Source organism: Xiphias gladius, chromosome 19, assembly GCF_016859285.1.
Source record: "Xiphias gladius isolate SHS-SW01 ecotype Sanya breed wild chromosome 19, ASM1685928v1, whole genome shotgun sequence".
NCBI lineage: Eukaryota > Metazoa > Chordata > Actinopteri > Istiophoriformes > Xiphiidae > Xiphias > Xiphias gladius.
This window is the reverse complement of record NC_053418.1, coordinates 28571154-28594242: the sequence shown is the minus strand read 5'-3', so window position 1 is coordinate 28594242 and position 23089 is coordinate 28571154. Positions and strand designations below refer to the sequence as shown.

General features: G+C 38.0%; 3 protein-coding genes across 3 annotated transcripts; 2 read left to right on the top strand and 1 right to left on the bottom strand.

The window, feature by feature from the left end:
* Positions 1 to 370: 370 nt before the first annotated feature.
* LOC120805028 (Golgi-associated plant pathogenesis-related protein 1-like) lies at positions 371 to 5989 on the top strand. The gene is made up of 6 exons (XM_040154846.1): positions 371 to 470; positions 680 to 706; positions 898 to 1107; positions 1782 to 1859; positions 2151 to 2300; positions 5904 to 5989. The coding sequence occupies exons 1-6, from the start codon at positions 371 to 373 to the stop codon at positions 5987 to 5989; spliced, it is 651 nt and encodes a 216-aa protein (XP_040010780.1).
* A 9142-nt stretch (positions 5990 to 15131) lies between these two features.
* On the top strand, positions 15132 to 17724 carry tubb2b (tubulin, beta 2b). Its single transcript, XM_040155071.1, has 4 exons — positions 15132 to 15260; positions 16117 to 16225; positions 16325 to 16435; positions 16543 to 17724. Exons 1-4 carry the CDS (start codon positions 15204 to 15206, stop codon positions 17601 to 17603), a joined length of 1338 nt encoding a protein of 445 aa, XP_040011005.1. The 5' UTR covers positions 15132 to 15203; the 3' UTR covers positions 17604 to 17724.
* Positions 17725 to 18411: 687 nt separating this feature from the next.
* bcl2l16 (BCL2 like 16) lies at positions 18412 to 20374 on the bottom strand. Its single transcript, XM_040154845.1, has 2 exons — positions 19892 to 20374; positions 18412 to 18540 (listed from the first exon to the last, which is right to left on the bottom strand). Exons 1-2 carry the CDS (start codon positions 20372 to 20374, stop codon positions 18412 to 18414), a joined length of 612 nt encoding a protein of 203 aa, XP_040010779.1.
* Between the last annotated feature and the right edge of the window lie 2715 nt (positions 20375 to 23089).

Genomic DNA, 23089 nt, shown 5'->3' with positions numbered 1-23089 from the left:
CCAGACTGAGTAGTATACCTGATCATTATCTGTGAAGTAACAGTCATGTGAACAAACGCTAAATAAAAGAATACCAAGGAACCAGGAAAATTACTAGTTAGTATCACACGCTTGATTACCTTCCACAAAAGAAAAAATGTTTACCTGCAGCCTTAATGTGTCTGTGGAATCATTAGACAGACAGAAATGACAGAAACCACTCTGCATCAAAATCTGAATTTAAATCTGCATGTGAACAATGTGGGATATCCCACAAACAACAGCACTGTGCACTAAGAGTAGTAAAAAAGTTGTAAAAATGTTGCACAATGAAATAATTACAGGCCAGGGCTGGGTGTCTGTCTCCTCCTATGTACAGAGATGAAGAAGGATGGGGAAGGCTCATGTCAATAAATACCAGCTTCAAGACAGCAAACGTTACTGTCTTTACAGAACATTCCTCCAGACCTTAGGAAAACACCCTGACTCAGGTGAGTACCACAGATTACTGCAGTTAGAAGAGGGTATTTGTGTTAGCTGCCACTAAAGTAGATAAGCCGTCGACTGTATGAAATTACTCCTTTTCCTCATCACTACTTTTGCCTGAGCAACTGGTGAAGGCTTTCTCAGATCATTTGTGAATTTGTTATCATTTATTGAATGCTTTTTTATTTTTAACTCTGTTCTTATTTCATTTCAGCCTTCATAACCAAGGATACAATGGCAGGTTAGTGCGCTGTTTGGTCAGGAATTATTAAGAACACAAAAGGCATCATGTCTGGGGAGATCTGTATCACAGGAAATTATTCATCCTGTCTATATCCACAGTGTTTGAACAGCCAGTCTCAGAAATTGTACAAGACATGTTTTGTCTCAGCACTAAAAGGTAATCAATTAATAATGTCCTTTTATCTACAGATGCAAGCTTTCAGAAGACGTTCCTGGAAGCCCACAACACCTACAGGTCAAAGCACAGCACGCCACCACTGACCCTTAGCAGCGAGCTGACTGCTTCAGCTCAGAAATGGGCCGATCACTTGCTGGCAATCAGCACCCTGAAGCATAGTGATACACAGGATGGAGAGAACGTCTTCACTATGTACAGCTCAGCAACCATTAAACTGACAGGTGGATCATATACCCAACCCGCATTCTTTTCCATCGTTTCAGAAAGTTATTCTTTTTAAAACTTCAGCCTCATTCAATCAAATTTGGCAAATCACAATCATTCATTTGATTCAACTTGATTGCTGATTTATTTATTTTTTCACCAGCTAAAATCACATGATCACGGTGATTGATTAAAGTGAAACATTTGAAATAAGAAATACTACTATTCTCGACTAACAATTATAAACTGAAATAATAAGCACTAAAACATACTGTTGGTTAATTCAACACATTCAGGGGTTTTGCTGCTATAGTATTACTTGTTCCACTATGACCAGCAGCATATAGTGGCTGATGTTAACTAACGTTAGCAAACTTTAAGACATTCCAGTTCTGTAACTTTATGACTCGTCTCTACTTACTTAAGTGTTATACTATGTTTTAGCATTTACCATTATCCTGTAATTTTCACTTACAGTTTCATAGGCTTGCTTTAAAAAAAAAACAACCTTTTTTGTCATTGCAGGTTTCCAGTTAGATAAACTTGCATTCACTGAGATTTAGGTCAAACAGCCAGATTATATCTGCCTCCAGATCAGCTCTGTTTAGGCTATAGAACCTAAACTCCATCTACCAATTCAAATGTTCACATTGTGTTCATTTTGTCCATTTATTTCTCTTTCATGTATTAGGAAAAGAAGCTGTAGATTCGTGGTACAATGAGATCAAAGACTACAACTGGAGCAGTCCCGGATTCAAAAGTGAAACTGGTAAAACACATCCCATCTGATGAGTTCAATAAATGAGTCCATTAATAAATATAGATTTGAAATGTGTACCTAAAATACTTATCACTTGAAGATTAAACCATAAGAATAAATTAAGTTATTAATTTGTTGCATTCAGTTGGAAAACCTAACCTTTAGTTTAATTTAGTTTTGGATATAGGTATACAATACTATGCAGTTAATACAACATTGAAAGATCACGTTTCTTTTGCAAGTTAGGAAAACATACCACCACACGTTGAACTTACTACACTGCTGTGCTTCTTCTTGCAGGTCATTTTACCCAGGTGGTGTGGAAAGACAGCACTGAACTGGGCGTGGGCATGGCCACTGACGGCAAAAGGGCCTTTGTGGTTGGGCAGTACCGGCCAGCTGGCAATATGAACATGGCAGAATACTTTGAGAAAAACATCCTCCCTCTAGGTAACATATTACCACAGTTATATCGTCTTCTAAATTGCAGATTAAGGCTGCAAGTTGGTGGCTCCAAATGGAAACAAGAAGTGTATGTTTAAATTTTGATGACTTCATTACTCTACTAGGCATTACGATAGTCATGTAAGATGCAGCAATAACTGTGCTGTTAAATCATGTCAGGTTGTGCTTTTATCCAAACCAAGTCTATGTCAAACCTAGTCCAGTGGTGGAAAGTAACTAAGTACATTTACTCAAGCAAGTGTGCTTGAATACAGTTTTGAGGTACTTGTGCTTTACTCTATTATGCTGTTTTACTTTTACTTCACTACATTTCATGGGTAATTATTGTATATTTTTCTTCCACTACATTTATTTGGCTGATGTATAGTTAATAATTACTTATATTGTAGATTCCAATTTTACACGCAAAACATACAGTATGATCCACTTAAATAAACAGAACATATATGATACACAGTATATGATAAAATATTGCAAATGTTTTCCTTAACATCCAAATAATATCTGAAATAGTTCAAATAAGCTCCACTTTGACCAGCCACATTTAAATACAAGAGTAATACAATACATATACTCTATATGCAAAGGAGGCAGCATAAAGAAGTACTTTCACTTTTGAAACTGTGAGTATGTTTAGCTGTGCATACATATAATCTTTTAGTAATATTTTAAATGCAGTAATTTTATTTGTAACTCAGTATATTTAAACAGCAGAACTGCTACTTTTACTAAAGTAAAGCATCTGAATACTCCATCTACCACTGACTTGGACCAACAGACTTCTGCATTCACCAGCTTGATTGTAGGAAATGTGAACAACAGGTGTAGGCTACTGACACATTATGAGCCTGTAGATAACAATCTTTGGCTGTTTTGAGGAAGTTGCAGCACTGGATTTTACAGTTAGCAAAAACATTTCTGTCGTAACTAACCAGTTTGCGTTGGATCTAAACTTTCTGTGCATCTGACTTCATCCTGTGGCATGTATGCAGTGACTGCCGAGGGGAAACTTGTTTAGCTTTTTTAAAAATAAACTTGTTGCCACTGCAGTTAGATGAATATCTTTTGCTCACTATATGTAAGTCAGATGCTATCTGTAGATGCAATAGTCTCAGTCACTGGGGACAGATGTTTCTTCTCATGCAGCCAATTTTCAGTCAGCTGGTATATTTTACTGTCACTTTCCAGTGTAAAGGCTGTGGATTTTACAGTTGGCGGAGAGTTGGGTGGAACAAACAACACCTCCAGTGAGGGGGCTGGAGTGAACCCATGTAAAACCTGCTCACTGCTGTAGATGACATGGCCGTCCCTGCAACCCCCAACACACAACTTCTTAATATTTCATGTTGTAAATCAGTAAAAAAAAAAAAAAAAAAAAAGCATGTCTTATAAAATGTCTTTGATTTAGAATGCTTTTGATTGTACTGAGATTCAGTATAAAGTTTGTAAATCAATGTGGAATTGGTGTTTACAATTTTTATAAAATGACCAACTATGTATCACCATAGTCCATAAATTCATTTGAAAAAACATGATTGAGTCAGAGCAAAAGCTTCTTTTTGCAGAAGTTTACAGATTCAAGGAAAGAGCGGAATAAATAGTCGTAAAGTGTAGATGCATCAGGCATTAGGGCGAACTGAATGGTTTGATGAGTATGCTGTAAATCATATGCTTTAGACTTCAAAGTCACCAGGTCCAGTATGAAGAAAACAAAATAAATGTCAGTCAAAAGTGTTTCAAAACTCTAAAGATTTTGCTCTTATCCAAACCAACCATAAGTGCATTTAATAAATGTTTCTAAGTGAAAGGAGAATTTAGTTCAACACTGACAGGTGCAGACAGGTAATATATTCAGACAGTGACTGTAAATCAAATCAATGTCAGACTTATTCTTGTTGTTTGTTTGCTGATCTGATAAAAAAAAAGAAAAAAAGAAAAAGTGGTGTAGCATCCTATCAAATGCCAAATGCAAATAATAGACTAAATCTACTCATTCCTTAATTATACTGCTTCAGGTAATCTATAGTAATAATAAATATCATTACTATTATTATTATTAGTTGTAGTAGTCATAGTAGTATAAAGTTGTTATAAAAATAATATAATAAAAGTGAAGGATTTTTTACATCTACTTTTCACTCAAGTCCAAAATTCAACTATTATCACATCATATAGTATATTTTATATAGAATATGAGAAAGTGGGATCATTTACCTTAATTACTCACTTTGTTTTAATTAATATCAACAATGATGCTTTGTAAAAATTTTTCTGCACTATTTTTACAGTTTCGCATTTTGGGTTAAAACTCCACAGAATTTCAGGGTCAACAGTTACTAATGAATAATTTAATACCTACAAAAACAAACACTGTAGACCTAATAAAAACCAATAGATCATTGATCAAAAAAAGGGTTTCCAACAATGTGAAAAAAATATCTCTATCTCCAGAGCTAATGAGCTAATTCCAAATGGTACAACTAGGTGGCAGCATAACAAATCAAAAAAAAGGTGTTTCCTTGCTCTTCATGGTTGATGTTGAAAAACAGGACCTGCACAAAAACAGTAAATCTAATATTTTCAGATAACTCTGCAAGTCACAGCAAAATTCTCTTACAAACCAACAAATGTAGTCACTAGCTTAGTTCAGTTCACATCCCTTGAACCATTTTTCTTACAAGGTTACATGAAGATAATACTCAGAGGTGCACAACATCAAGTGACATAGAATTTATGTAATTAACACCAATTTAGCATTAAAAACCAAGGAAAGGTAACTAGCCACAGAATACACATTTCAGGATCAGTGTTTGATTTCACATTAGAATATGAGTAAATTCTGTGTTTTATTTTCAATATTAAATACTGTACTCATATTTAGAATGTTGTCACGGCATAAAAGAACAGAGATCGGGTGTGTAGGCACTGATTTATTAACTTTCTATAAATATGCCAGATAGATGCCAAAAAAAAGAAAAAGTGTAACATCCCATCAAATGTTCAAATGCAAATGATAGATAAATGAACTCTATCCTTGATTATTCTGCTTCAGCTAATGTATTATTATTATTATTACTAGTAGTAGTACTGTTGTTGTTGTTTTCACTAACACACCTCTACAGTCTATTATGAGGGATATTTGGAACTATAGTAAAATATAGTATATAGTAAAAGACACCAAACGTTCAATGTATCAGGAGGAAGTACAAGTACAAGATAAGATAAAAATGCATGTACTCTGTGTCTACCTCCTTTGCCTAATGCCCTCTGTCCAGCTACGAGGAGCAGGATGGTATGCTTGGAAAACTTGTCCATCACCAAAGGCTTACAGGTTTGATCACGGCAACAAAAGTGTCCTCTTGGGATTAAACTCATGATGATTTTCAGGTATGCATGCATTGAGAGGGTTGCTGGAAGACAATGAACATGCAACCTTGTCGGTTTATGATCATATTTGGATGTGATCTTTACCTTAGTCCTAAATATGTGTATGACCATGAAATATCCCACAAGGATTCAAAAATATCTGCCTGATCTGTCATAAAACCATGTCTTTGGCTGACATACAGTGCCCCCTTGTGGCTATAGGTTCTCAGAAATATGGCTCTTATTTAGCAAATAGACCTCGCCTCACTGACGACCCTGTCATGAATCCAGACATTGAGGAAACCTGATTGTTTCATGCTTCCTTTGTAGTTTATTCTTCCACAGTCCATTTTTGTTACTGACTAAAGCACTAAAAGAGAATGAATTAAGTTAATTAACAATATGCAGGTATCCTTTGTCTGTGTTGTCATTTTGCCTTTTGTATCAGCACCTGCTCAGGGTTTTGGATGTATGCATTCTTTCTGGCTGTGTTTTTAAGGTCAGTTAGTCCTAACAGTATAGAGTACCATTTAATTTTATCTGCACACAGCAAATGCCACACACCGAACTGAAGCGTTCTACATGTTTTTGAATATTGACTATATACAGTCGGTGCTGTAATAGTGATACTTTGCTGCAATTTATGTACTTTCTCAAGTAAGCGTGTAATATTTTTTTATATAGAACTTTTCACAACTAGGGTTACAAGGTGCTTGACGAGATGCAAATGAAAACATACAATGAAAAAAGCACATTGATACATAATTCAATGAAAGAAAAGCAAAAATTATTAAAATAGCAAAAACAAAGAGATACCAATCAAGGCAAGAAGCATCAATAAAATGCCTTTGAGAAAAGGTAGGTCTTGGGATGAACAGAGTTTGCTGTTCTAACCCCTAGAGGGAGACTGTTTCATAATCTGGGGGCCAGGAAAGCAAGAGCTCAGTCATAATTTGTGTAAACAAATGAGTTGATGGTTGAGACAAAGGTCAACCTCTACTGCAATTGTATTGTGTATAACTTGTGTTTCGTGAATGAGGACTAGAAAATAAGCACAATTTATACAAGTAAACTAAATGTGCTTTACATTACAACAAAAAAACCTGCAGAAGAATATGTTAAGGAAAAAAAAAGAAGGAGTAAAAAAAAAAGGAAAGAAGAAAGACAAAACATTAGAAAATTAGAGTCTGGAGGCATGGCACCACTGAGGCTGTACTTAGGCACAGCTGTAATTTGAGGTCAATGCTAATTTAATTTCTAAATGTGTAAATGTGTAGGTATAATGTTTACTGTGTTCATCATCTTAGTCTAGCATGTAAGCATATGTAGTAATAAACATAAAGTGCAGCTAAGGCTGATGAGAATGTCATTACTTCTGTAGGTATTTTGTAATAAAACAAAGAACTGGACAAATTAACATGTTTAACCTGATAATAGCACTGAAAAAAGAGGATCACCAAAGTTATTACAATTCATCCCTGATCATGAATGTCTGTAACAAATTTTATGACAATCAATCCAATAGTTGTTGAGATATTTCACTAAAAGCCAAAAATGTCAACCTGCTGGTAGTTCTACAGGCAACATCAGATTCAAGGAACCACATGTCTGTACAAAATTTCATGGCAATCCATCTAATAGTTCTTAAGCTATTACAGTCTGGGCCAAAGTGGGATCCGCATTGCCATCCCTAGAACCATGCCACTAGCATGGCTAAAATCAACACACTTGAGAGCCCTGGATTGTTGTTGTAAGGTCACAAATGTACAAGGGAGCCAAACCTTTAAATACCTCTGATTCTGATTTAAATACAGTAGAAGCGTGTTCAGCATTGCATGTATATGGGAGTCGTGATGCCGTTTTTTGAATGAGCTGCAGTATTCCTATTAAAATTGTTTAAGGTGGTTGAAATGAATGCATTAACTGTTTTTTCATTATCAGCTTGAGAAATTTCAAATTTTTTATATTGTTCAAGTCATAAAAAGCTGCTCTAGTTATGTTGCTGATGTGACTTTCAAAGTTAAGTTCAAAGTTAAAAGCTGTTTCCTGACAATCACTGTATTGTAGAGACTGTCTCAAAGTGTGAATACATTTCCTGTCTGAAATGTCTGTCTCTAATTAAAACCACATTTCCCATAAACCCAGTTGCTTCTTGATCCCTCCCCTTTGCTGGCATCATAACACGATAGAATTGATTTTCCTGTCAGCCTCATGCTGCCAGGATTGCTGCATTGCAGTCCGAAAGCCATTAGAGGCAGCCAGTCTTTTTGCTGATAACATTTTGGTGATGAATACAACATGATTTATAGATAACATAATGCTACCTGCAGCAAATTTAAGCTCATCACTAAAATGGATGTAAATAAATCCATTAAGTATCAAAGCTAACAGAATCCTTAAGACACATACAAACAAGTCCAGAGATGTAGACTGACGTAGACGGTACAATAGAAGTAAACCCTCCCCTGGTGCATCCAGCTGGCCCCACAGCAACGCCCTAACAGTATAACACAGTTGGTGTATTTTTGTAATATGATATCCTGTGGTAGCAGGGTGGGCGGATGCATCCTGGACTTCCCCTGGACCATGCTGACCATCGTGTCTTGTACACTTTGCGGCTGTGACTGTGCATAGCCCATTGGTGACTGTATGGCTATATTAGCATCAAATGGACTTCTTCACTCTAATTTCTGGAGAGCAGCCAAACAGACACTCCTATGTGTCTCTTAAAGGCACATAACGCATACTAAAGAAAAGGGAAATATCAATGGATGGATGCATATCTCCCTCTGTATTATTCAAAGGCAGGACAAATAGGCATTTTGTTTTCTCACTTCAAATATGTATGATAAATACATATTTTAGGCCTATATGGCCTGATTTATATAAATATGGTGTATGCCATTTTGCTTCATTCTGCTTCTGTAATGCAGTTTGTTTGACTCTAGATTTTGTCATATTCATCTACATTTACAGTTGTCAATAGGAGGCTCTTGTCTATTGCTTTTTTCTGCCCTAAAAAGGTATATCGCTACAGAAGCAATGACTTTGAGAAAAAAAAAGGGTTTAAGTTTTGTGTAGCAGATTGAATGGTTGTAATGCCTTGTTTTGTTTCCCTTTAGGCTGATAATTTCACCCCCAGAAACCCACATCATTATGTGGGTTTCTGGGGGTGAAATTGAACTGAGTATCTGCATTACATTTAATGCAGATACTCAGTTCAAGGTTGAAAGGCAGTATCTACAAATCAAATGTGTTCTTTCAGCCGTCTTGTCCACTTTAACTAGTTTCTTTATTAAAATTAACTGTATTTTGATTATTTATAGTCCTAAATTCACTGAAATTAAGCAAGTGTGTTTCTGTCTGTCTGCAATTAATATTTATTTACGTGGTAATCAATATAATATATTTAATACAATTTAGTACATTTAAATATGTCAATCAAAGTTGACTTAACCACCAAACCCCGATTTCCACTACAGTCAGAAGCTGAGATGGCAGCTACTGATACTCTGCTAAACTACTTAACCTTAGCAAGAGTTTAGCTGGGGCTTTGTCTCCATCATGACTGTGCTACTGCCTCATTTAGTTATAGAATAACAAAATCAATTACAAAGATGTCAGGTCATCAGAAATTATGATGATATTTTTTCAATTGCAGACACCAGCTGGAAAAATCAATAAATTTAGTTTTAGTTTTTGCTAAGGCTAGCTCCCCAGCTAGCTTATAGTATCTACTGAGCAAACTATTGAGTTTCTATTATACATGTATGAGTGAGTGAACAATGGGGTTGATTTCGGACACAGCCTCAGAGCTGAGATGGCAATTACTGCACTATGCTAAACTAGTTAACTCCAGCAAGAGGTTAGCTGGGATTTTGTCTGCATGATGACTGGGCTACTGATTCATTTGTTTATATAAAAAAACAAAATGAATTACAAAGATTATATTTTTCAATTACAGATAACGGCTAGGGGAAAATCAAATAAATTCCAGCCTTGATTCAATTTTGACCAAGTAGGCTCATGTGTTTTGGCTTTGCATCTGTATTGGTTATAATGGATTGTTATTTCACATATATCTAAATACTGTTTCAAAAATCAGCTATCAATGGCCTAAATCCAGAAGTATCAGTTTCAAGCTTCAACCATACAGCCATGTAAAAAGTCTATTCATTCTGCTTCTTTCCCAGCTTATCCATTGTATTTTCCAGCACCTTTTACAAAGCCATCTCAGGGTGTAACCTGCAGTCAAACAAACACAGTTTGTGCTGACACACTTTGATCGTGTCTAATGTGTTTCTGTAGACTGAAAGGGCTGTGGTTTGCAGCAGAATGTGACACTGGCGGAAAGCTACTGCAGTGGGGAGTGAGTAACCTGATATTATAGTGAATCAGTGGTTCTCTCAGCAGACATACTGTACATGAGCCCAGCTGTTCCTGTCTAACACCTGTCCACCCTAATAGCCCATTCCCGACAATATCTATACCCGGACTAGTCACATACTAGATGAACATTCCCCCAGTTGTTGCATTATTGTCTTCAAAATGCATTCAAGTTTTAAAAAAATTAATATGTTTGTCTGTGCCTGCAAAATTATTCTGTACACGCTGCAGTGAGAATATTGCATTTAATATAGTGCAAAACAACTAAAATTAATATTATAATGTAATATTAAAAGGTTTCATGCCTACTCCATTTGTAATCTCACCTCATCTGTATTTAACTCTGACTTTTACCATATATTATGGCTTCTTTTTATACTACCAGATCATTGTTTACTGCAGGGGGGGGGATGCGTGAGCCATAACAATGGGGGAAAATGTGGAGCGGAACAAAATTTGAATGAATATGATTCCTTAGGGAACAAAATCCAAAATATGAAAACGCATCTTTCCCCTGATTTCGTCAGCACTATTTAGCAGGTGATCCTTGAGTAATTTATCTCTAAAAATTATTCAGTTTCAGCAAAATTTAATCTGCACTCACTTTACATTTGGATTTAAGAGAAACTATATTCAAGAAAAGAAACATGCAATTCATGTTCTTGATGATGATATTGCAGTAAAGGTCTACCTATATTCTTCCTCAAAAAAATACACGCTGGGTTTAACAATTTTCTGGCTTCCAAAGGAGGGCATGACTGAAAATGTTTGGGAACCACTGTTTTAGATGGTACATATCATAGTTACACTTATTCTATTGTACATACTATTGTTATTGATGCATAGCGTATTCTGTTTATTCTGTACATCTCATATCATTCATTCATCTTAATCTGAATGTAGGTTCTGTTTAGATGCTAAAACTTCATTTAATTGTACTGATTCTTACTCTGTGTAACATACAAGTTGTATTAGCCGTTGGATGGCTTTAAAATTATTCAAAATAGATGTTAGATTTGGAGCCCATTTAAAGTGTTCAGATTTATTAGATAATCCTGCTGTAGCTAAACATGAATATCTGGAACTGTGAAATACTGCTGGTTCGTTTAGCCAATTTGTGGTTTGTCTGGTTATTTACATTCAAAAAATTGTACATTAAATGAAAATCCAACAACTGGTAAATATGATGTCCACCAGGGTTCAACAACTATGATTTTTTTTAAAAGTGTAACATCGGTGCTTATATTTTGGGATCAAACCTGCCCACAGCCAGACCTCAACACCTTTACATTTCAGCAATTACATGATGGAAATATTCAAATTCTATGACTGCGTTCTTCCTTACCAGATTACCTCCCTGCTAGACAGTGAGTGTAAATTATAGTATTCCTAAGCAAACATTTTATGATCAAATTACATCAGTTACATCACAGGTTACATGCTTGTTAAAGCATTATGACCTCTGAGCAGGAATTATGTGGGTATGTCTATTCCAGCAGCATCTGTTTCCTTTTTGTAGTATTGATTTGGCTGCTGGAGGCTCGGTGCTGAATGCCGCAGTGTCCTGAGAGATGCTGAGTCATGTGAAGCAGCACTGGTTCACAGAGACACACTGCATATTACTATACTGTAAGCACAGTGCAGGAAATGCCTCGTCATGAGGTACTGTACTCATAAAAAGCATCAAAAGCAAAATCTCCTCCCAGTGCACTGAAAGCTTTTTTCAGCTGACCTGCTCAAGCTGTCATCATAAACCACTGAATGCACACAATTCAACTTCCCAAAGAAAGAGGTCAATGAATAATTTATCATTATAGCAAAAAGGCAACAGACTGAAGCGAAACAAACCTGACTTAGATCAAAGAGAATACCCACCAAGTCCGGAGGTTGCCTGCAACATACTGTCCGACTCATGTAGCCTACTGGAATATACTTCACGTTAACCAGTACAATGAATCTAGTCGATGTTAGCAGGGCTGTAACCAGGACTTTAGAAATACTTAGTTCATGGGTCCAAGTTCCCCCAGGAGAGCCCTACCTCCAAAAAACATTTTGACACAAAATCTTCCATTTTATGTATAATGTAATTTTTATCTCCTTACATTGTGACCTGGTGCCACACATAATGCTGCAGAAGACTGTTAAATTCCTTTTGATTTTATTTTATTTAATCCTATGGCTAGAACAGTCAAATATAGTATAAACAAGACAAAGAGTCTACAGCCATGCTAGCAGTTCTGTGTGGATGTAGCCTATTTAGGCACAGCAGTGCTTTGAGCTAAATGCTAATGTCAATATGCTAACATACCCACAATGATAATGTGGATATTTAACAGGTATAGTGTTTACAATGTTCACCATTTTAATTTAGTGCACCAAAGTGATTACAATTAATCCTAAGCACGACATGAATGTGTGTACCAAACGTTATGGCAATCCATCCAATAATTGTTGAGTTCATTAAAAAAACACAAATGTCATCCTCACAGTGGCACTAGAGGAAAAGTCAGGGGATTACCAAAATCATTAGGATACACCTAATGCCACAACAATCTATTCAACACTTGCTGAGATATTTCAGTCTGGGCCAACACACTGAAATTGGCCAAAATGTCTAATATGTGTGGAACTGTAAAATCTAAACTCCAATTTAAAGTTATTATATCACCCCAGATTACCCAGATATATTACCCAGGCAACAACCTCTATCTCCTCAGTGGTAGAGCACTAGGTGTTCATGTTCATATTGTAAAGACTGAATAGGGTAGATCTTTTTGTAATGTAATGTTACCATTATACAAAAAGCAAAGAGGTTATCTATAGTGATAAAAAACAAACAAACAAACAAACAAAAAACAACTCTGATACACTATATGTCCACAAAAGTATGTGGAGATATGGACATGTGGAAGAAGTTGACTGGCCTGCACAGAGCCTTACCCCAACCCCATCCAACACCTTTGGGATGGAACTGGAACACTGAGTAAATTAATGCCCATGGTTATGGAATGAGATGTTCACAATCACGTGGAATGTTCCTGAAAACTAGTTACATGCCAATGCATTCATACTGCACATATCTGCAAAACTGTCAATGTATTTCATTTGTTTTCCTACAGTATCCACTCCTCAAAACTAAAGAAAGACTAATGCTTTTCTAGCTGTGTTTCAGCAACTAAAAGAACTTGGTTGATGTTAGGGAAAGATTGTGGTCTTGGTCAAATATTGAAAAAAATCTATGCTGACTTGAGGAATTTGTTTGTAGGAGACGGATGCGCTGTGGGAATAGAGCACATCCATTCTCTGGCTCCAATGACAGAACAGTGCCTCTGGATATGGTGGGAATTTCAGTGACTTCAGTACTGCGGCCCTGTGAACCGTTGTCCTTTGCTGAAGAGTGTTCAGACCCGCTATATCTCCCTGCTACAAATAATAATAATCATAATTACACATCAGCTGTTGCAGGGTTCCAATTTATCACCTTCCTGTTGCAGGATAGTTTTGCCAAATAGTCTGAAGGCATGAGTTTACAGAGCAAGGTCCCTGCGCTAAACACTGAGAATCATTCTGCCCAAATGTCTCCCAGTCAACTTGCCAAATTTTTTTCTACAATTTTAGCAAGCACTTAAAAAACAAAAAGGCCCAATGTACAGATGGGAATAGTGCTGCAATATGAGCTAGCTGGTCAGATCTGCTTGTATCCTGACTCATCCTCTCTGTAACATACTCTGTCATGGAGCAAACAGAGGAGGCCTTTGTGTGTCAGATTACAATCCACACAGAGACCATGAGCATGACCCACATGCTGTATGATATAAGTACAGCAGTGATCCTGTAAAAACACTCAGGCCCAAGCCGAGTGAACATGAATTCATAATAACTCTATTTAGATTCAATGAGACACACTCAATCCATTGCTATTCATGCAGCCCCGGAAAACCTTTACTTGTCTACACGAGGACTAATCTACATAAAAATGTATGGTATGTACAGATACCGTTGTAAAGGCTCAGTAGCTCCATGAAAGCTTATAAAGCCCTGTGCTAATGCACAAATGTCTGCAATGCCCAGTGGTAAAGCCTCACTGTCATGGCGACAGCTACCCAGGATTGATGTTCAGTCCTTAGAGACATAGCCATGGCAACTGCACCATGCAGGAGCGCTGTCACAGCCACAATCTCAACCGGTATTCAGATTAACTATTTAAAAGCTCACCTGCCCTCACTCCACGACAATCCATTACGACCGTGTACAGACTTTTCTTCTCTCCATACTTTGTGTGTCTGAGTCAGCTTCTGTATATTATGTATATAATTTACATTAATGCTGCATTCTAATATTCATAATTTACCTTCAGAATCAACTATGAATCTGTAAAATTCTCTGTCTGATATGGAAAAAGTTGAGTTCGGCAGGTTAGAAGCCTACATTCAGACGGGGAGAAAGCAGTTTACAAAACTACACCAGCTCACCCATGACCACAAACTGAGGAAAGGGGAACTAATCTGTGAAATAAACTGCTGTTGTTCTTAGCTGGGATGAACAACTATAGATTCCTAGGCCCAAGAGGCACATGACTGAAAATCACTGTTGTAGTTAAAGCAGAGTCATGGCCAGTGTTGTTGCGACAGTTTCCGCTAGTGAAACGTCTGCTAAACTGGACCATTGTACTCTGCTAGTCGGCCACGTAGACTGTAGTTAACCATCAATCAACTAGGATTGCTGCCTTATAACTGATCAAATCAAAATATCATCCAGTGATCGAGGAAAAAAACGTTTCATTTACTAAACCTAAGCTATGGTGCGGAAGTGAAATGCAAAATAAAATCTAAAAATCTTCCGCCATCATGAGGGAAGTAGGCCAACGTCTACAGATTAGACGTTAGTCACACGTTTGAGATACATGTGACTGACAGACGGATTCGACCAATGGCATATATGCATTTGAGCATTTGATTGGTCTAAAATGGTGTCTGTAAAGATTGCTTATGTGTATCAGCCAATAGACATTCGAGCTGAGGAGTAAAGGGCGGGTTCGATTGTAGTATAAATACGACAGTTGCGCTGTTGTGCACGCACATAAAGAAAGTCAGTCGTTTGTGTGAAGGTATAGTCTACCTCCAGAAAAAAAAAAAAATGAGGGAAATCGTGCATCTTCAAGCCGGCCAGTGCGGAAACCAGATTGGTGCTAAGGTTTGTAAAATTGTATTTGTCTTTTCAGTACTAAATTGAATTATGTAGAAACATCGTATTCTCTGCTCTGGGAGCCTGTGCTTTGTGCCCATAAGCGTCCCAGAAACCACACCCTGGGAATATCAATGTGTCCTACTTACCAAATTTTTCCTTTAACGTTAAATCTAAACTTAATGACTTTTATGGGCGTGTTTAGCACCGTAATGTGTCGAAGTATAGACTAATAAAAAACGATTACAACTAATTTTGGCGTGTTATAAAATTTCTATCGAATGCCTTTTGTCCGTCTTTTGATAGTTACACATTTCAGAAACCTTTAGAAATCAGTTTAAACGTTACTGAAGGGATTTAAATTGACGAACTATATTAATTTAATACCTTTTGTTCTTCCGCCAACATTAGTTCTATGCGGGGGAAAAAGGAAGTGAGGGTAAAAAAACAAAGCATCTTATCTCTAGAACATATGAACGGTACAATAGTATTTATGTTAAAGCATAATTTCTCCGTTCAAGGTAAATATAAGCAGTCATTGTATGGTACAGCAGTTCCCGGCTCATTGAGGCCTACTTGGCAATGCTTTCTGAGCAGCGCCCGGCTTTTGCCTGAAGTAGGCGGTGTTGGCGGTTAGTGACGTAGCAAGTAATTTTCAAATTCATAACCCCTGAGACGCAGCCAATAGGGGGTCGGGCCGCGCGCGCTCCGAAGCGGCATGGCGGGAGATAACGTTCAATTGTTCAGTTATTACATTGTTAACATGAATTAGAAATATTAAATGTTAAATAAAATAGACTTTGATTATCCCATCTGTCACTTTTTTCTTCGGCGCTAACAAAGTTTTGCATACTTATTTTTCTAGTTTTGGGAGGTCATCAGTGATGAGCATGGTATTGACCCAACGGGTACATACCATGGTGACAGTGACCTGCAGCTTGACAGGATCAATGTCTACTACAATGAAGCCTCGGGTAAGTCAAAGGAAGCCTTTAATTTTAAATTAATTGCAGTGTATTCAAACTTTACTTTTTCTCTAACCTGTTCCTTTTTTTGGGGGGGGGGGAGGGCAGGTGGTAAATATGTGCCCCGTGCTGTGCTGGTTGATCTGGAGCCAGGCACCATGGATTCTGTGAGGTCTGGACCTTTTGGCCAGGTCTTCAGACCAGACAACTTTGTTTTTGGTAAGTTTTTTTTTTTGTTTTTTTTTAAATTGTGCATTGTCCAGAAATCAGGCACTACTCCTGATCAAAGATTCTTTGGTGCCTAATCTTGACTACTGCTCTTACAGGCCAGAGTGGTGCTGGCAACAACTGGGCTAAGGGTCACTACACTGAGGGTGCAGAGCTGGTGGACTCTGTCCTGGATGTGGTGAGGAAGGAGGCAGAGAGCTGTGACTGCCTGCAAGGCTTCCAGCTCACCCACTCCCTGGGGGGTGGTACAGGCTCTGGTATGGGAACCCTGCTCATCAGCAAGATCCGTGAAGAGTACCCTGACCGCATCATGAACACCTTCAGTGTGGTGCCTTCCCCAAAAGTATCAGACACAGTTGTTGAGCCCTATAATGCCACACTATCAGTCCACCAGCTTGTAGAAAATACAGATGAGACCTATTGCATCGACAATGAGGCCCTATACGACATCTGTTTCCGTACCCTCAAACTCACAACCCCATCATACGGTGATCTCAACCATTTGGTCTCTGCCACCATGAGTGGTGTCACCACCTGCCTCAGGTTCCCTGGACAGCTCAACGCTGACCTGCGCAAGTTGGCTGTAAACATGGTGCCATTCCCCCGTCTGCACTTCTTCATGCCAGGCTTTGCTCCCCTCACAAGCAGAGGCAGCCAGCAATACAGATCACTCACTGTGCCAGAGCTCACCCAGCAGATGTTCGATGCCAAGAACATGATGGCTGCCTGTGACCCACGTCATGGCCGCTACCTGACAGTGGCTGCCATTTTCCGTGGCCGCATGTCCATGAAGGAGGTGGATGAGCAGATGCTGAACGTGCAGAACAAGAACAGCAGCTACTTCGTTGAATGGATCCCCAACAACGTCAAGACCGCGGTCTGCGACATTCCTCCCCGTGGCCTCAAGATGGCTGCCACCTTCATTGGCAACAGCACAGCCATCCAGGAGCTGTTCAAGCGCATTTCTGAGCAGTTCACAGCTATGTTTAGGCGCAAAGCTTTCCTCCACTGGTACACTGGTGAGGGTATGGATGAGATGGAGTTCACTGAGGCAGAAAGCAACATGAACGACCTGGTATCTGAGTATCAGCAGTACCAGGATGCCACTGCGGAGGAGGAGGGAGAGTTTGAGGAGGAGGGTGAGGAGGAGCTGGCCTAAATGTACCATCTTTACAAAGATCTGCTGTTGTATCTTTGCAGTGAAATGTAACGTTCCAAATCTTTCCAGTCAGTGTTCTGTCTCCTGTTCATGTTAATAAAAGTACTTCTGCATATTTGAATTTTGATTCCCTGGTTTTAATGAGTTGGTATATTTATAATACCTTAACTGACTTCATAATCATGTACAGGTTAAAATAATGGTAGATCAGAAGATTTTTATTTGAGCAGATGCACTAATATAAAGTTAATATTGGCATTACTGATAAAAATTACTACACAAATGTCAAAGTTGACCTACACAGTACTCTAGTTTGTTTTGTACCATGATTCAAGTTTTGAATTAACCCATGTGAACTTGACTTATTAAAAGATGAAACATTAAACATGGTGACACAAACGCAGCTAACAGATATCAAGGCTGTTACAGCATAACATAACTTCAGTCTGCTCTGTATTTCTGACTGACAGGACTTTTCACAGCTGTCCTGGAGCTCAGAGCAGATATATATATAAGATCAAAGTCTATATACTGCTGCGCAAACATTGTTCAAGCTCAGTTTTTACCATTGTGACTGTTGGAATGGCTTAAATGTTCCTTATATCACAAGTTAAAGTTCTTACATCTTTTATGACCACAACCTAAATATGCAGTAAATGACATGGATTACATTATGTATGGGTTATTAACTGACAAGCTTATACAAAATTAAAAGAAACCATAAAATGCCCCTGCAGGTACTTTCATGTAGCATGGGTAGCACGTTCTTTAAAATTTTCTGGTTGTGGTCACTAGGTGGCAGTGCTGGCTAAGCCATTCTTTTCCACAACAAGTAGGTGAGGATACTTGTGGCCAATGTTAGCAGTGTCCAACAGCACACTTTCTTCACCTGGCCCTCCAAGTCCTGCTTCTCTCCAAAGCGTGACACAAAACCACTCTGTCAGAGACAAGTAGATGAAAAGTTTTCAAATTTCACAATTAAGCAGTATTTTGGGAGCCTCTTCCTTCCTCAATGCACCAAGAGAGCATTCTCATATCATTTAAGAGGGAGATGGAGAAAGTCTTAACATTTCTATTTGGTTTGAATTGTTATTTTTAATTTAGCATGTGGAAACCAATTACGTATAAATATTTTTTATTGTTATTTTTACTTTATTTTATTTTTTCAGAAATAAATAAAGGTTTTTTGTGGATTTTTTTGTTTTTTTTAGAATCTTGTACAGGTCAGTTATGATACAATGTAGGTGTACAATGTATGTTTTAAAAGCCAATATAAACCAACATTTTTAATTTCATCTTGTTTGAAAAAGGATGTTGATGTATACCTCCACGGCTGAAATAGCAACCGGGTAGAGAATGCAAGTATCCCATGCCCCAAAACTTCAAGGATTCCCAAAGGCCCCAAATCACTGTGTGGCAATTAGTTTGTGGTCACTTATATAACTGAAACATTTTTTTTGAAAATATGCATTTCCAAAGCAAAAGTTGAAGAGAACATAGTTCTAACAGGTTTACATTGGAAACAACCAATGTCCAAATGTGAGGGGATCTGACCAGAATAAACATGGATAATGGAAATCTTTGTTTGCAGCCCTGAGCCTCCAAAATATGTTAAAATGAATAGATTCCAGTTGGCAAGACTGGTGTTTAAAGGGGTACGCCATTGATTTTATATGTTAAAGTCAATTTACTAATCACAGGGAGTACTACACAGCCTGTGAAAACAGCTGTATCATGTCCTCTGAGACTCTGATTTAGCTTTGTCCATTCTGAGAAAAAATTACTGAAGTGATGTCACTTGAGCATTCTCTGCTTCAGTGTGGAAGATACAAATTTGTAACAGATAGTCTGTTAGTCTAAAATTAGTGCCATGGAGTCTGAAAGAAGTGGGTCTTTACCGGGCCCTGGTGAAAGATGCTATCAAGTGGCATCACAGGAAGTATAGGATCCACTGTTTTTGGAGCTTGACCCACACTAGGGCTAAAAGTCAATATATCTCAGTCTCTTTTACTTCAAATTTGAACTATTTTTAATTTGTCTCTCCCTGAGGTCCATGAGGTTTATGGAAGTGCAATACCAAATCACTGCAATGGCTTCTTAAGGGTACTGGGTTTTCACTGTTGTTTAAGATGATGGAGCAGGGTTGTAGGGGTTTAGGTTATTTAAAAATCTATAATGTATAACAGTATGATGGTTGCACATGTTTAAAGTAGGTGGATTCTATCTTAACAAGGATCAGCTTATTTTATCTTCTCTGTAGATGTAGATATTAACTTGTGACCACTTACCCATCCTCCCTTGTCTTGTATTTCAGGGCAGATGACCCTCTCTACATAGGCCCCCACACACTCCTTCAGCTGGGGCAAGACCACCATCATTCCCCTCTCATGGCAATGCAGAGCCATCTGGCCAGCCAGCACATACACTGACAGCACTGCGCTCCAGGCCAAGTCCCTTTGGCGCCCCCCAGGGACAGGGGGAAAGAAGTGTTCATCAAGTATGCTTATGAGCATAGGGCAGGCTGTGTTCTCCGCCACATCCTGGAAGACACGAGGCCAGCGCCTGAAGAAGATGGGGAAACGGGTGAGGAGCTCGTCTCCAGCATGGCGCAGGGCAGCGGTGCAGGCTGAGGGGGCAGGACCCATGGTCCCATCTGCCCCCCCTTTGGTTACATAGTCTATGTAGTCATGGGCCATCAGAAAAGCCTCTCTCACTAGCGGATCAGGACTACTCAGACCCAGTCTGGCCTCTGGCTCCTGTGACTGACACATGGTCCCCTCTAACTGCCAGTTCACTAATCACAATGCTGTATTCTCAGTAGGCCACAGTCGAAAGCTATATTTCCAAGCAGCATAGCCATTCTCTAAGTCACATCAGTCTGTCATGGTGGTGTAGGGATACTGTTAATGTGAAATTTTAAAATCATATTAGTATAGGGAAGAGGGAAATAAACATACATACTGCAGTGTCCTGTCCAGTAAGGAAATAAAGTATTTACAACTTACCTCCACTTCAATAAGATAAACACAGACCAATGCTAATGGAACAACAACAACCAGCAGGGGAAAGAGTGTTGGTGTCCAGAGGAGTATGGCTCTATGTGTTGCAGTCAGACTAGGTCACCCAGTCCCCTCGCCAGCTAAATATAGAGCGCTTTTTGGAAACTGACACTGATCTCCAACCTCATATGCACAATCATAGCTGTTCCTGATACACATTCCCATTCCAACACAAGCAGTGGGGCTAAATAAAGAGCACAGAGGACCTGCAGACTGAGAAGAAACAGGTTAGCTTAACAGTGGAAGAGCGTGTTTAGTTACAGCAGAAGAGTGAAGATGTGAACAATCAGAGGCAATGCTGGTGATTGGTTACAGCTTTCAAAGATGTATTGAGGTTTAACAATTTGCATATAATCAAAATGTCTTACAGGAGATTGTGAAACCTTTTCTGTTATGACTTTTTTCATTTCACGTATTGTTTTTGTCACATATGACCATTATGGTGACTGCATTTTACTAATATTATCATGCATTGCATTTATATAAAATGATCATCTTGTAATAATGCCCAGTGACAGAAAGTAACAAATACATTTACTCAAGAACTGTATAAGAACAATTTTAAGCTACTTGAACTTCACTATTTCCATGCAATGGTACTTTATACATCTACTCCACTGTATTTGAGAGGGAAATGTGCTTTTTACTCCACATTTACTTGAAAAGTCTAGTAGATAGTTACTTTGCATATAAGCATTTTACCAAAAAGAAAAAAAAAATTCCTTCATCGAGCTTTACTCAATACTCCATAATGACAAAGTGAAAAAAAACAGAATTTTTGAAATTTCTGCAAATTTATTTAAAAAAAGGAAAAACTGAAATATCACATTGATAAGTATTCAGACCCTTTACTATGATACTTGAAATTTAGTTAAGGTGCCTCCAATTTCTCTTTATGATCTTTGAAATGTTTCTACACTTTGGAGTCCACCTGTGATAAAATTTAATTGATTACACAGACAGAGAGACAGAGACAGACAGACAGACACACACACATCTGGGGAAGGCTAAAAAAAAATAATAATAATAATTTTAAAAAAAAATTCTGCACCTAAGGTTCCCAAGAGCACTGTTTCTATTGTCTTCCATAATTCTTCAATGAATGAAGTCTGAAAAAAACTAAGACTTTTCCTAGAGTTGAGCAGGGAGGTGACTATGAACTGGACGGTCACTCTGGCTGAGTTCCAGAGGTCCTGTGTGGAGAAACTTCCAGAAGGACAACCAGTTCTAAGCATCATGTCTGGTTTCCTCCAGACACGGAGGAATCCAACTTTAGGAAGAGTTTTGTAGACTTCCCCAGATCTGTACCTCAACACAATTCTGTCTCTGAGCTCTGCAGTCAGTTCCTTCAACCTCATGGCTTAGTTTTTGCACTGATATTCATTGTCAGCGGTGAGACCTTTATTTCAGTTTTTCCTTTTTAATACATTTGAAAAAATTCTGAAATTCTGTTTTTGCTTTGTCATTATGGGGTATTGAGTGTAGAGAGAGGGGGGGGAAATGAATTTGAACAATTTTAGCATAAGGCTGCAACATAACAAAATGTGAAAACAGGGAAGTGGTCTGAATACTTTCCAAATGCACTGTAAATGTACATACGTAAAGTAGTTCAAATTAGCTCCACCTCGACCATCTACAACAGTAAAACTCTGCTTACACATTGATGCATTTTAACAATCTAATAATGTCATGTATAGTAATCAGTCACTCACTGAGGCCATTTTTCTAAAGTTTTCTGACGATTCTTCTGTAACTTGAGTAAGATTTTGAATGCAGGACCCTTAAACAAAATTAAGCATTTTTATATTGTTGTACTAATACTTTTCCTTAACTATAAGATCTGAATACATCCTGCCATTGACCTCACACTACTGAATAATTTGCAGACTGTAGGGGAGTCTTTCAAACAACTTGGAATACATATTGGTTTTAAAAGTAAATTCCCACCTACCTTGGTGGGCGGCATCTACACATTCAGATGGTTTTGGTTTGTTTTTGATCAGATTTTGTGTTTTTTGTTTTCGAAATCTCTGCCTCTACCCCAATACTATGGAGGAGAATGTAATTTAATTATTAGTGCTCACAGCATTGAAAAAGGACATAAAAAATTCAACAGCAACTTACTCTGGATAATACAACGACCTTGCTATGAACAGTTTTTGTTGATGCTTGAACTACTTTCTAATGAAGAAACAATCCCTATGCAATCTGCTGTGTGTTAAACGGACAATTTCTTCAACAGGAAGTAATTCCAAAGAAGTCTGTTCACAGTGAGGTTAATGCATGCGTAGGTAACTCATGATGTTGCCCTAACACTATTTAATTTTTTTATTAAAGAACTGTAGTCAAAGTGACAATTACCTGTAACTCGTATATAGTTATATATATCTATGAACAGAAAAATATGAATTGTAACTCAGCTGAAGT

What these genes read in the sequence shown, in the direction of transcription:
- LOC120805028 (XM_040154846.1), top strand. Translation starts at nt 371, where the DNA reads ATGGGGAAGGCTCATGTCAATAAATACCAGCTTCAAGACAGCAAACGT. An exon ending in AGGAAAACACCCTGACTCAG is followed by an intron (nt 471 to 679) that starts GTGAGTACCACA and finishes ATTTCATTTCAG; the next exon opens with CCTTCATAACCAAGGATACA. An exon ending in GAAAAACATCCTCCCTCTAG is followed by an intron (nt 2,301 to 5,903) that starts GTAACATATTAC and finishes TTGTGGCTATAG; the next exon opens with GTTCTCAGAAATATGGCTCT.
- tubb2b (XM_040155071.1), top strand. Translation starts at nt 15,204, where the DNA reads ATGAGGGAAATCGTGCATCTTCAAGCCGGCCAGTGCGGAAACCAGATT. An exon ending in CTACTACAATGAAGCCTCGG is followed by an intron (nt 16,226 to 16,324) that starts GTAAGTCAAAGG and finishes GGGGGAGGGCAG; the next exon opens with GTGGTAAATATGTGCCCCGT. An exon ending in ACCAGACAACTTTGTTTTTG is followed by an intron (nt 16,436 to 16,542) that starts GTAAGTTTTTTT and finishes CTGCTCTTACAG; the next exon opens with GCCAGAGTGGTGCTGGCAAC.
- bcl2l16 (XM_040154845.1), bottom strand. Translation starts at nt 20,374, where the DNA reads ATGTGTCAGTCACAGGAGCCAGAGGCCAGACTGGGTCTGAGTAGTCCT. An exon ending in TACAAGACAAGGGAGGATGG is followed by an intron (nt 18,541 to 19,891) that starts GTAAGTGGTCAC and finishes TGTCTCTGACAG; the next exon opens with AGTGGTTTTGTGTCACGCTT.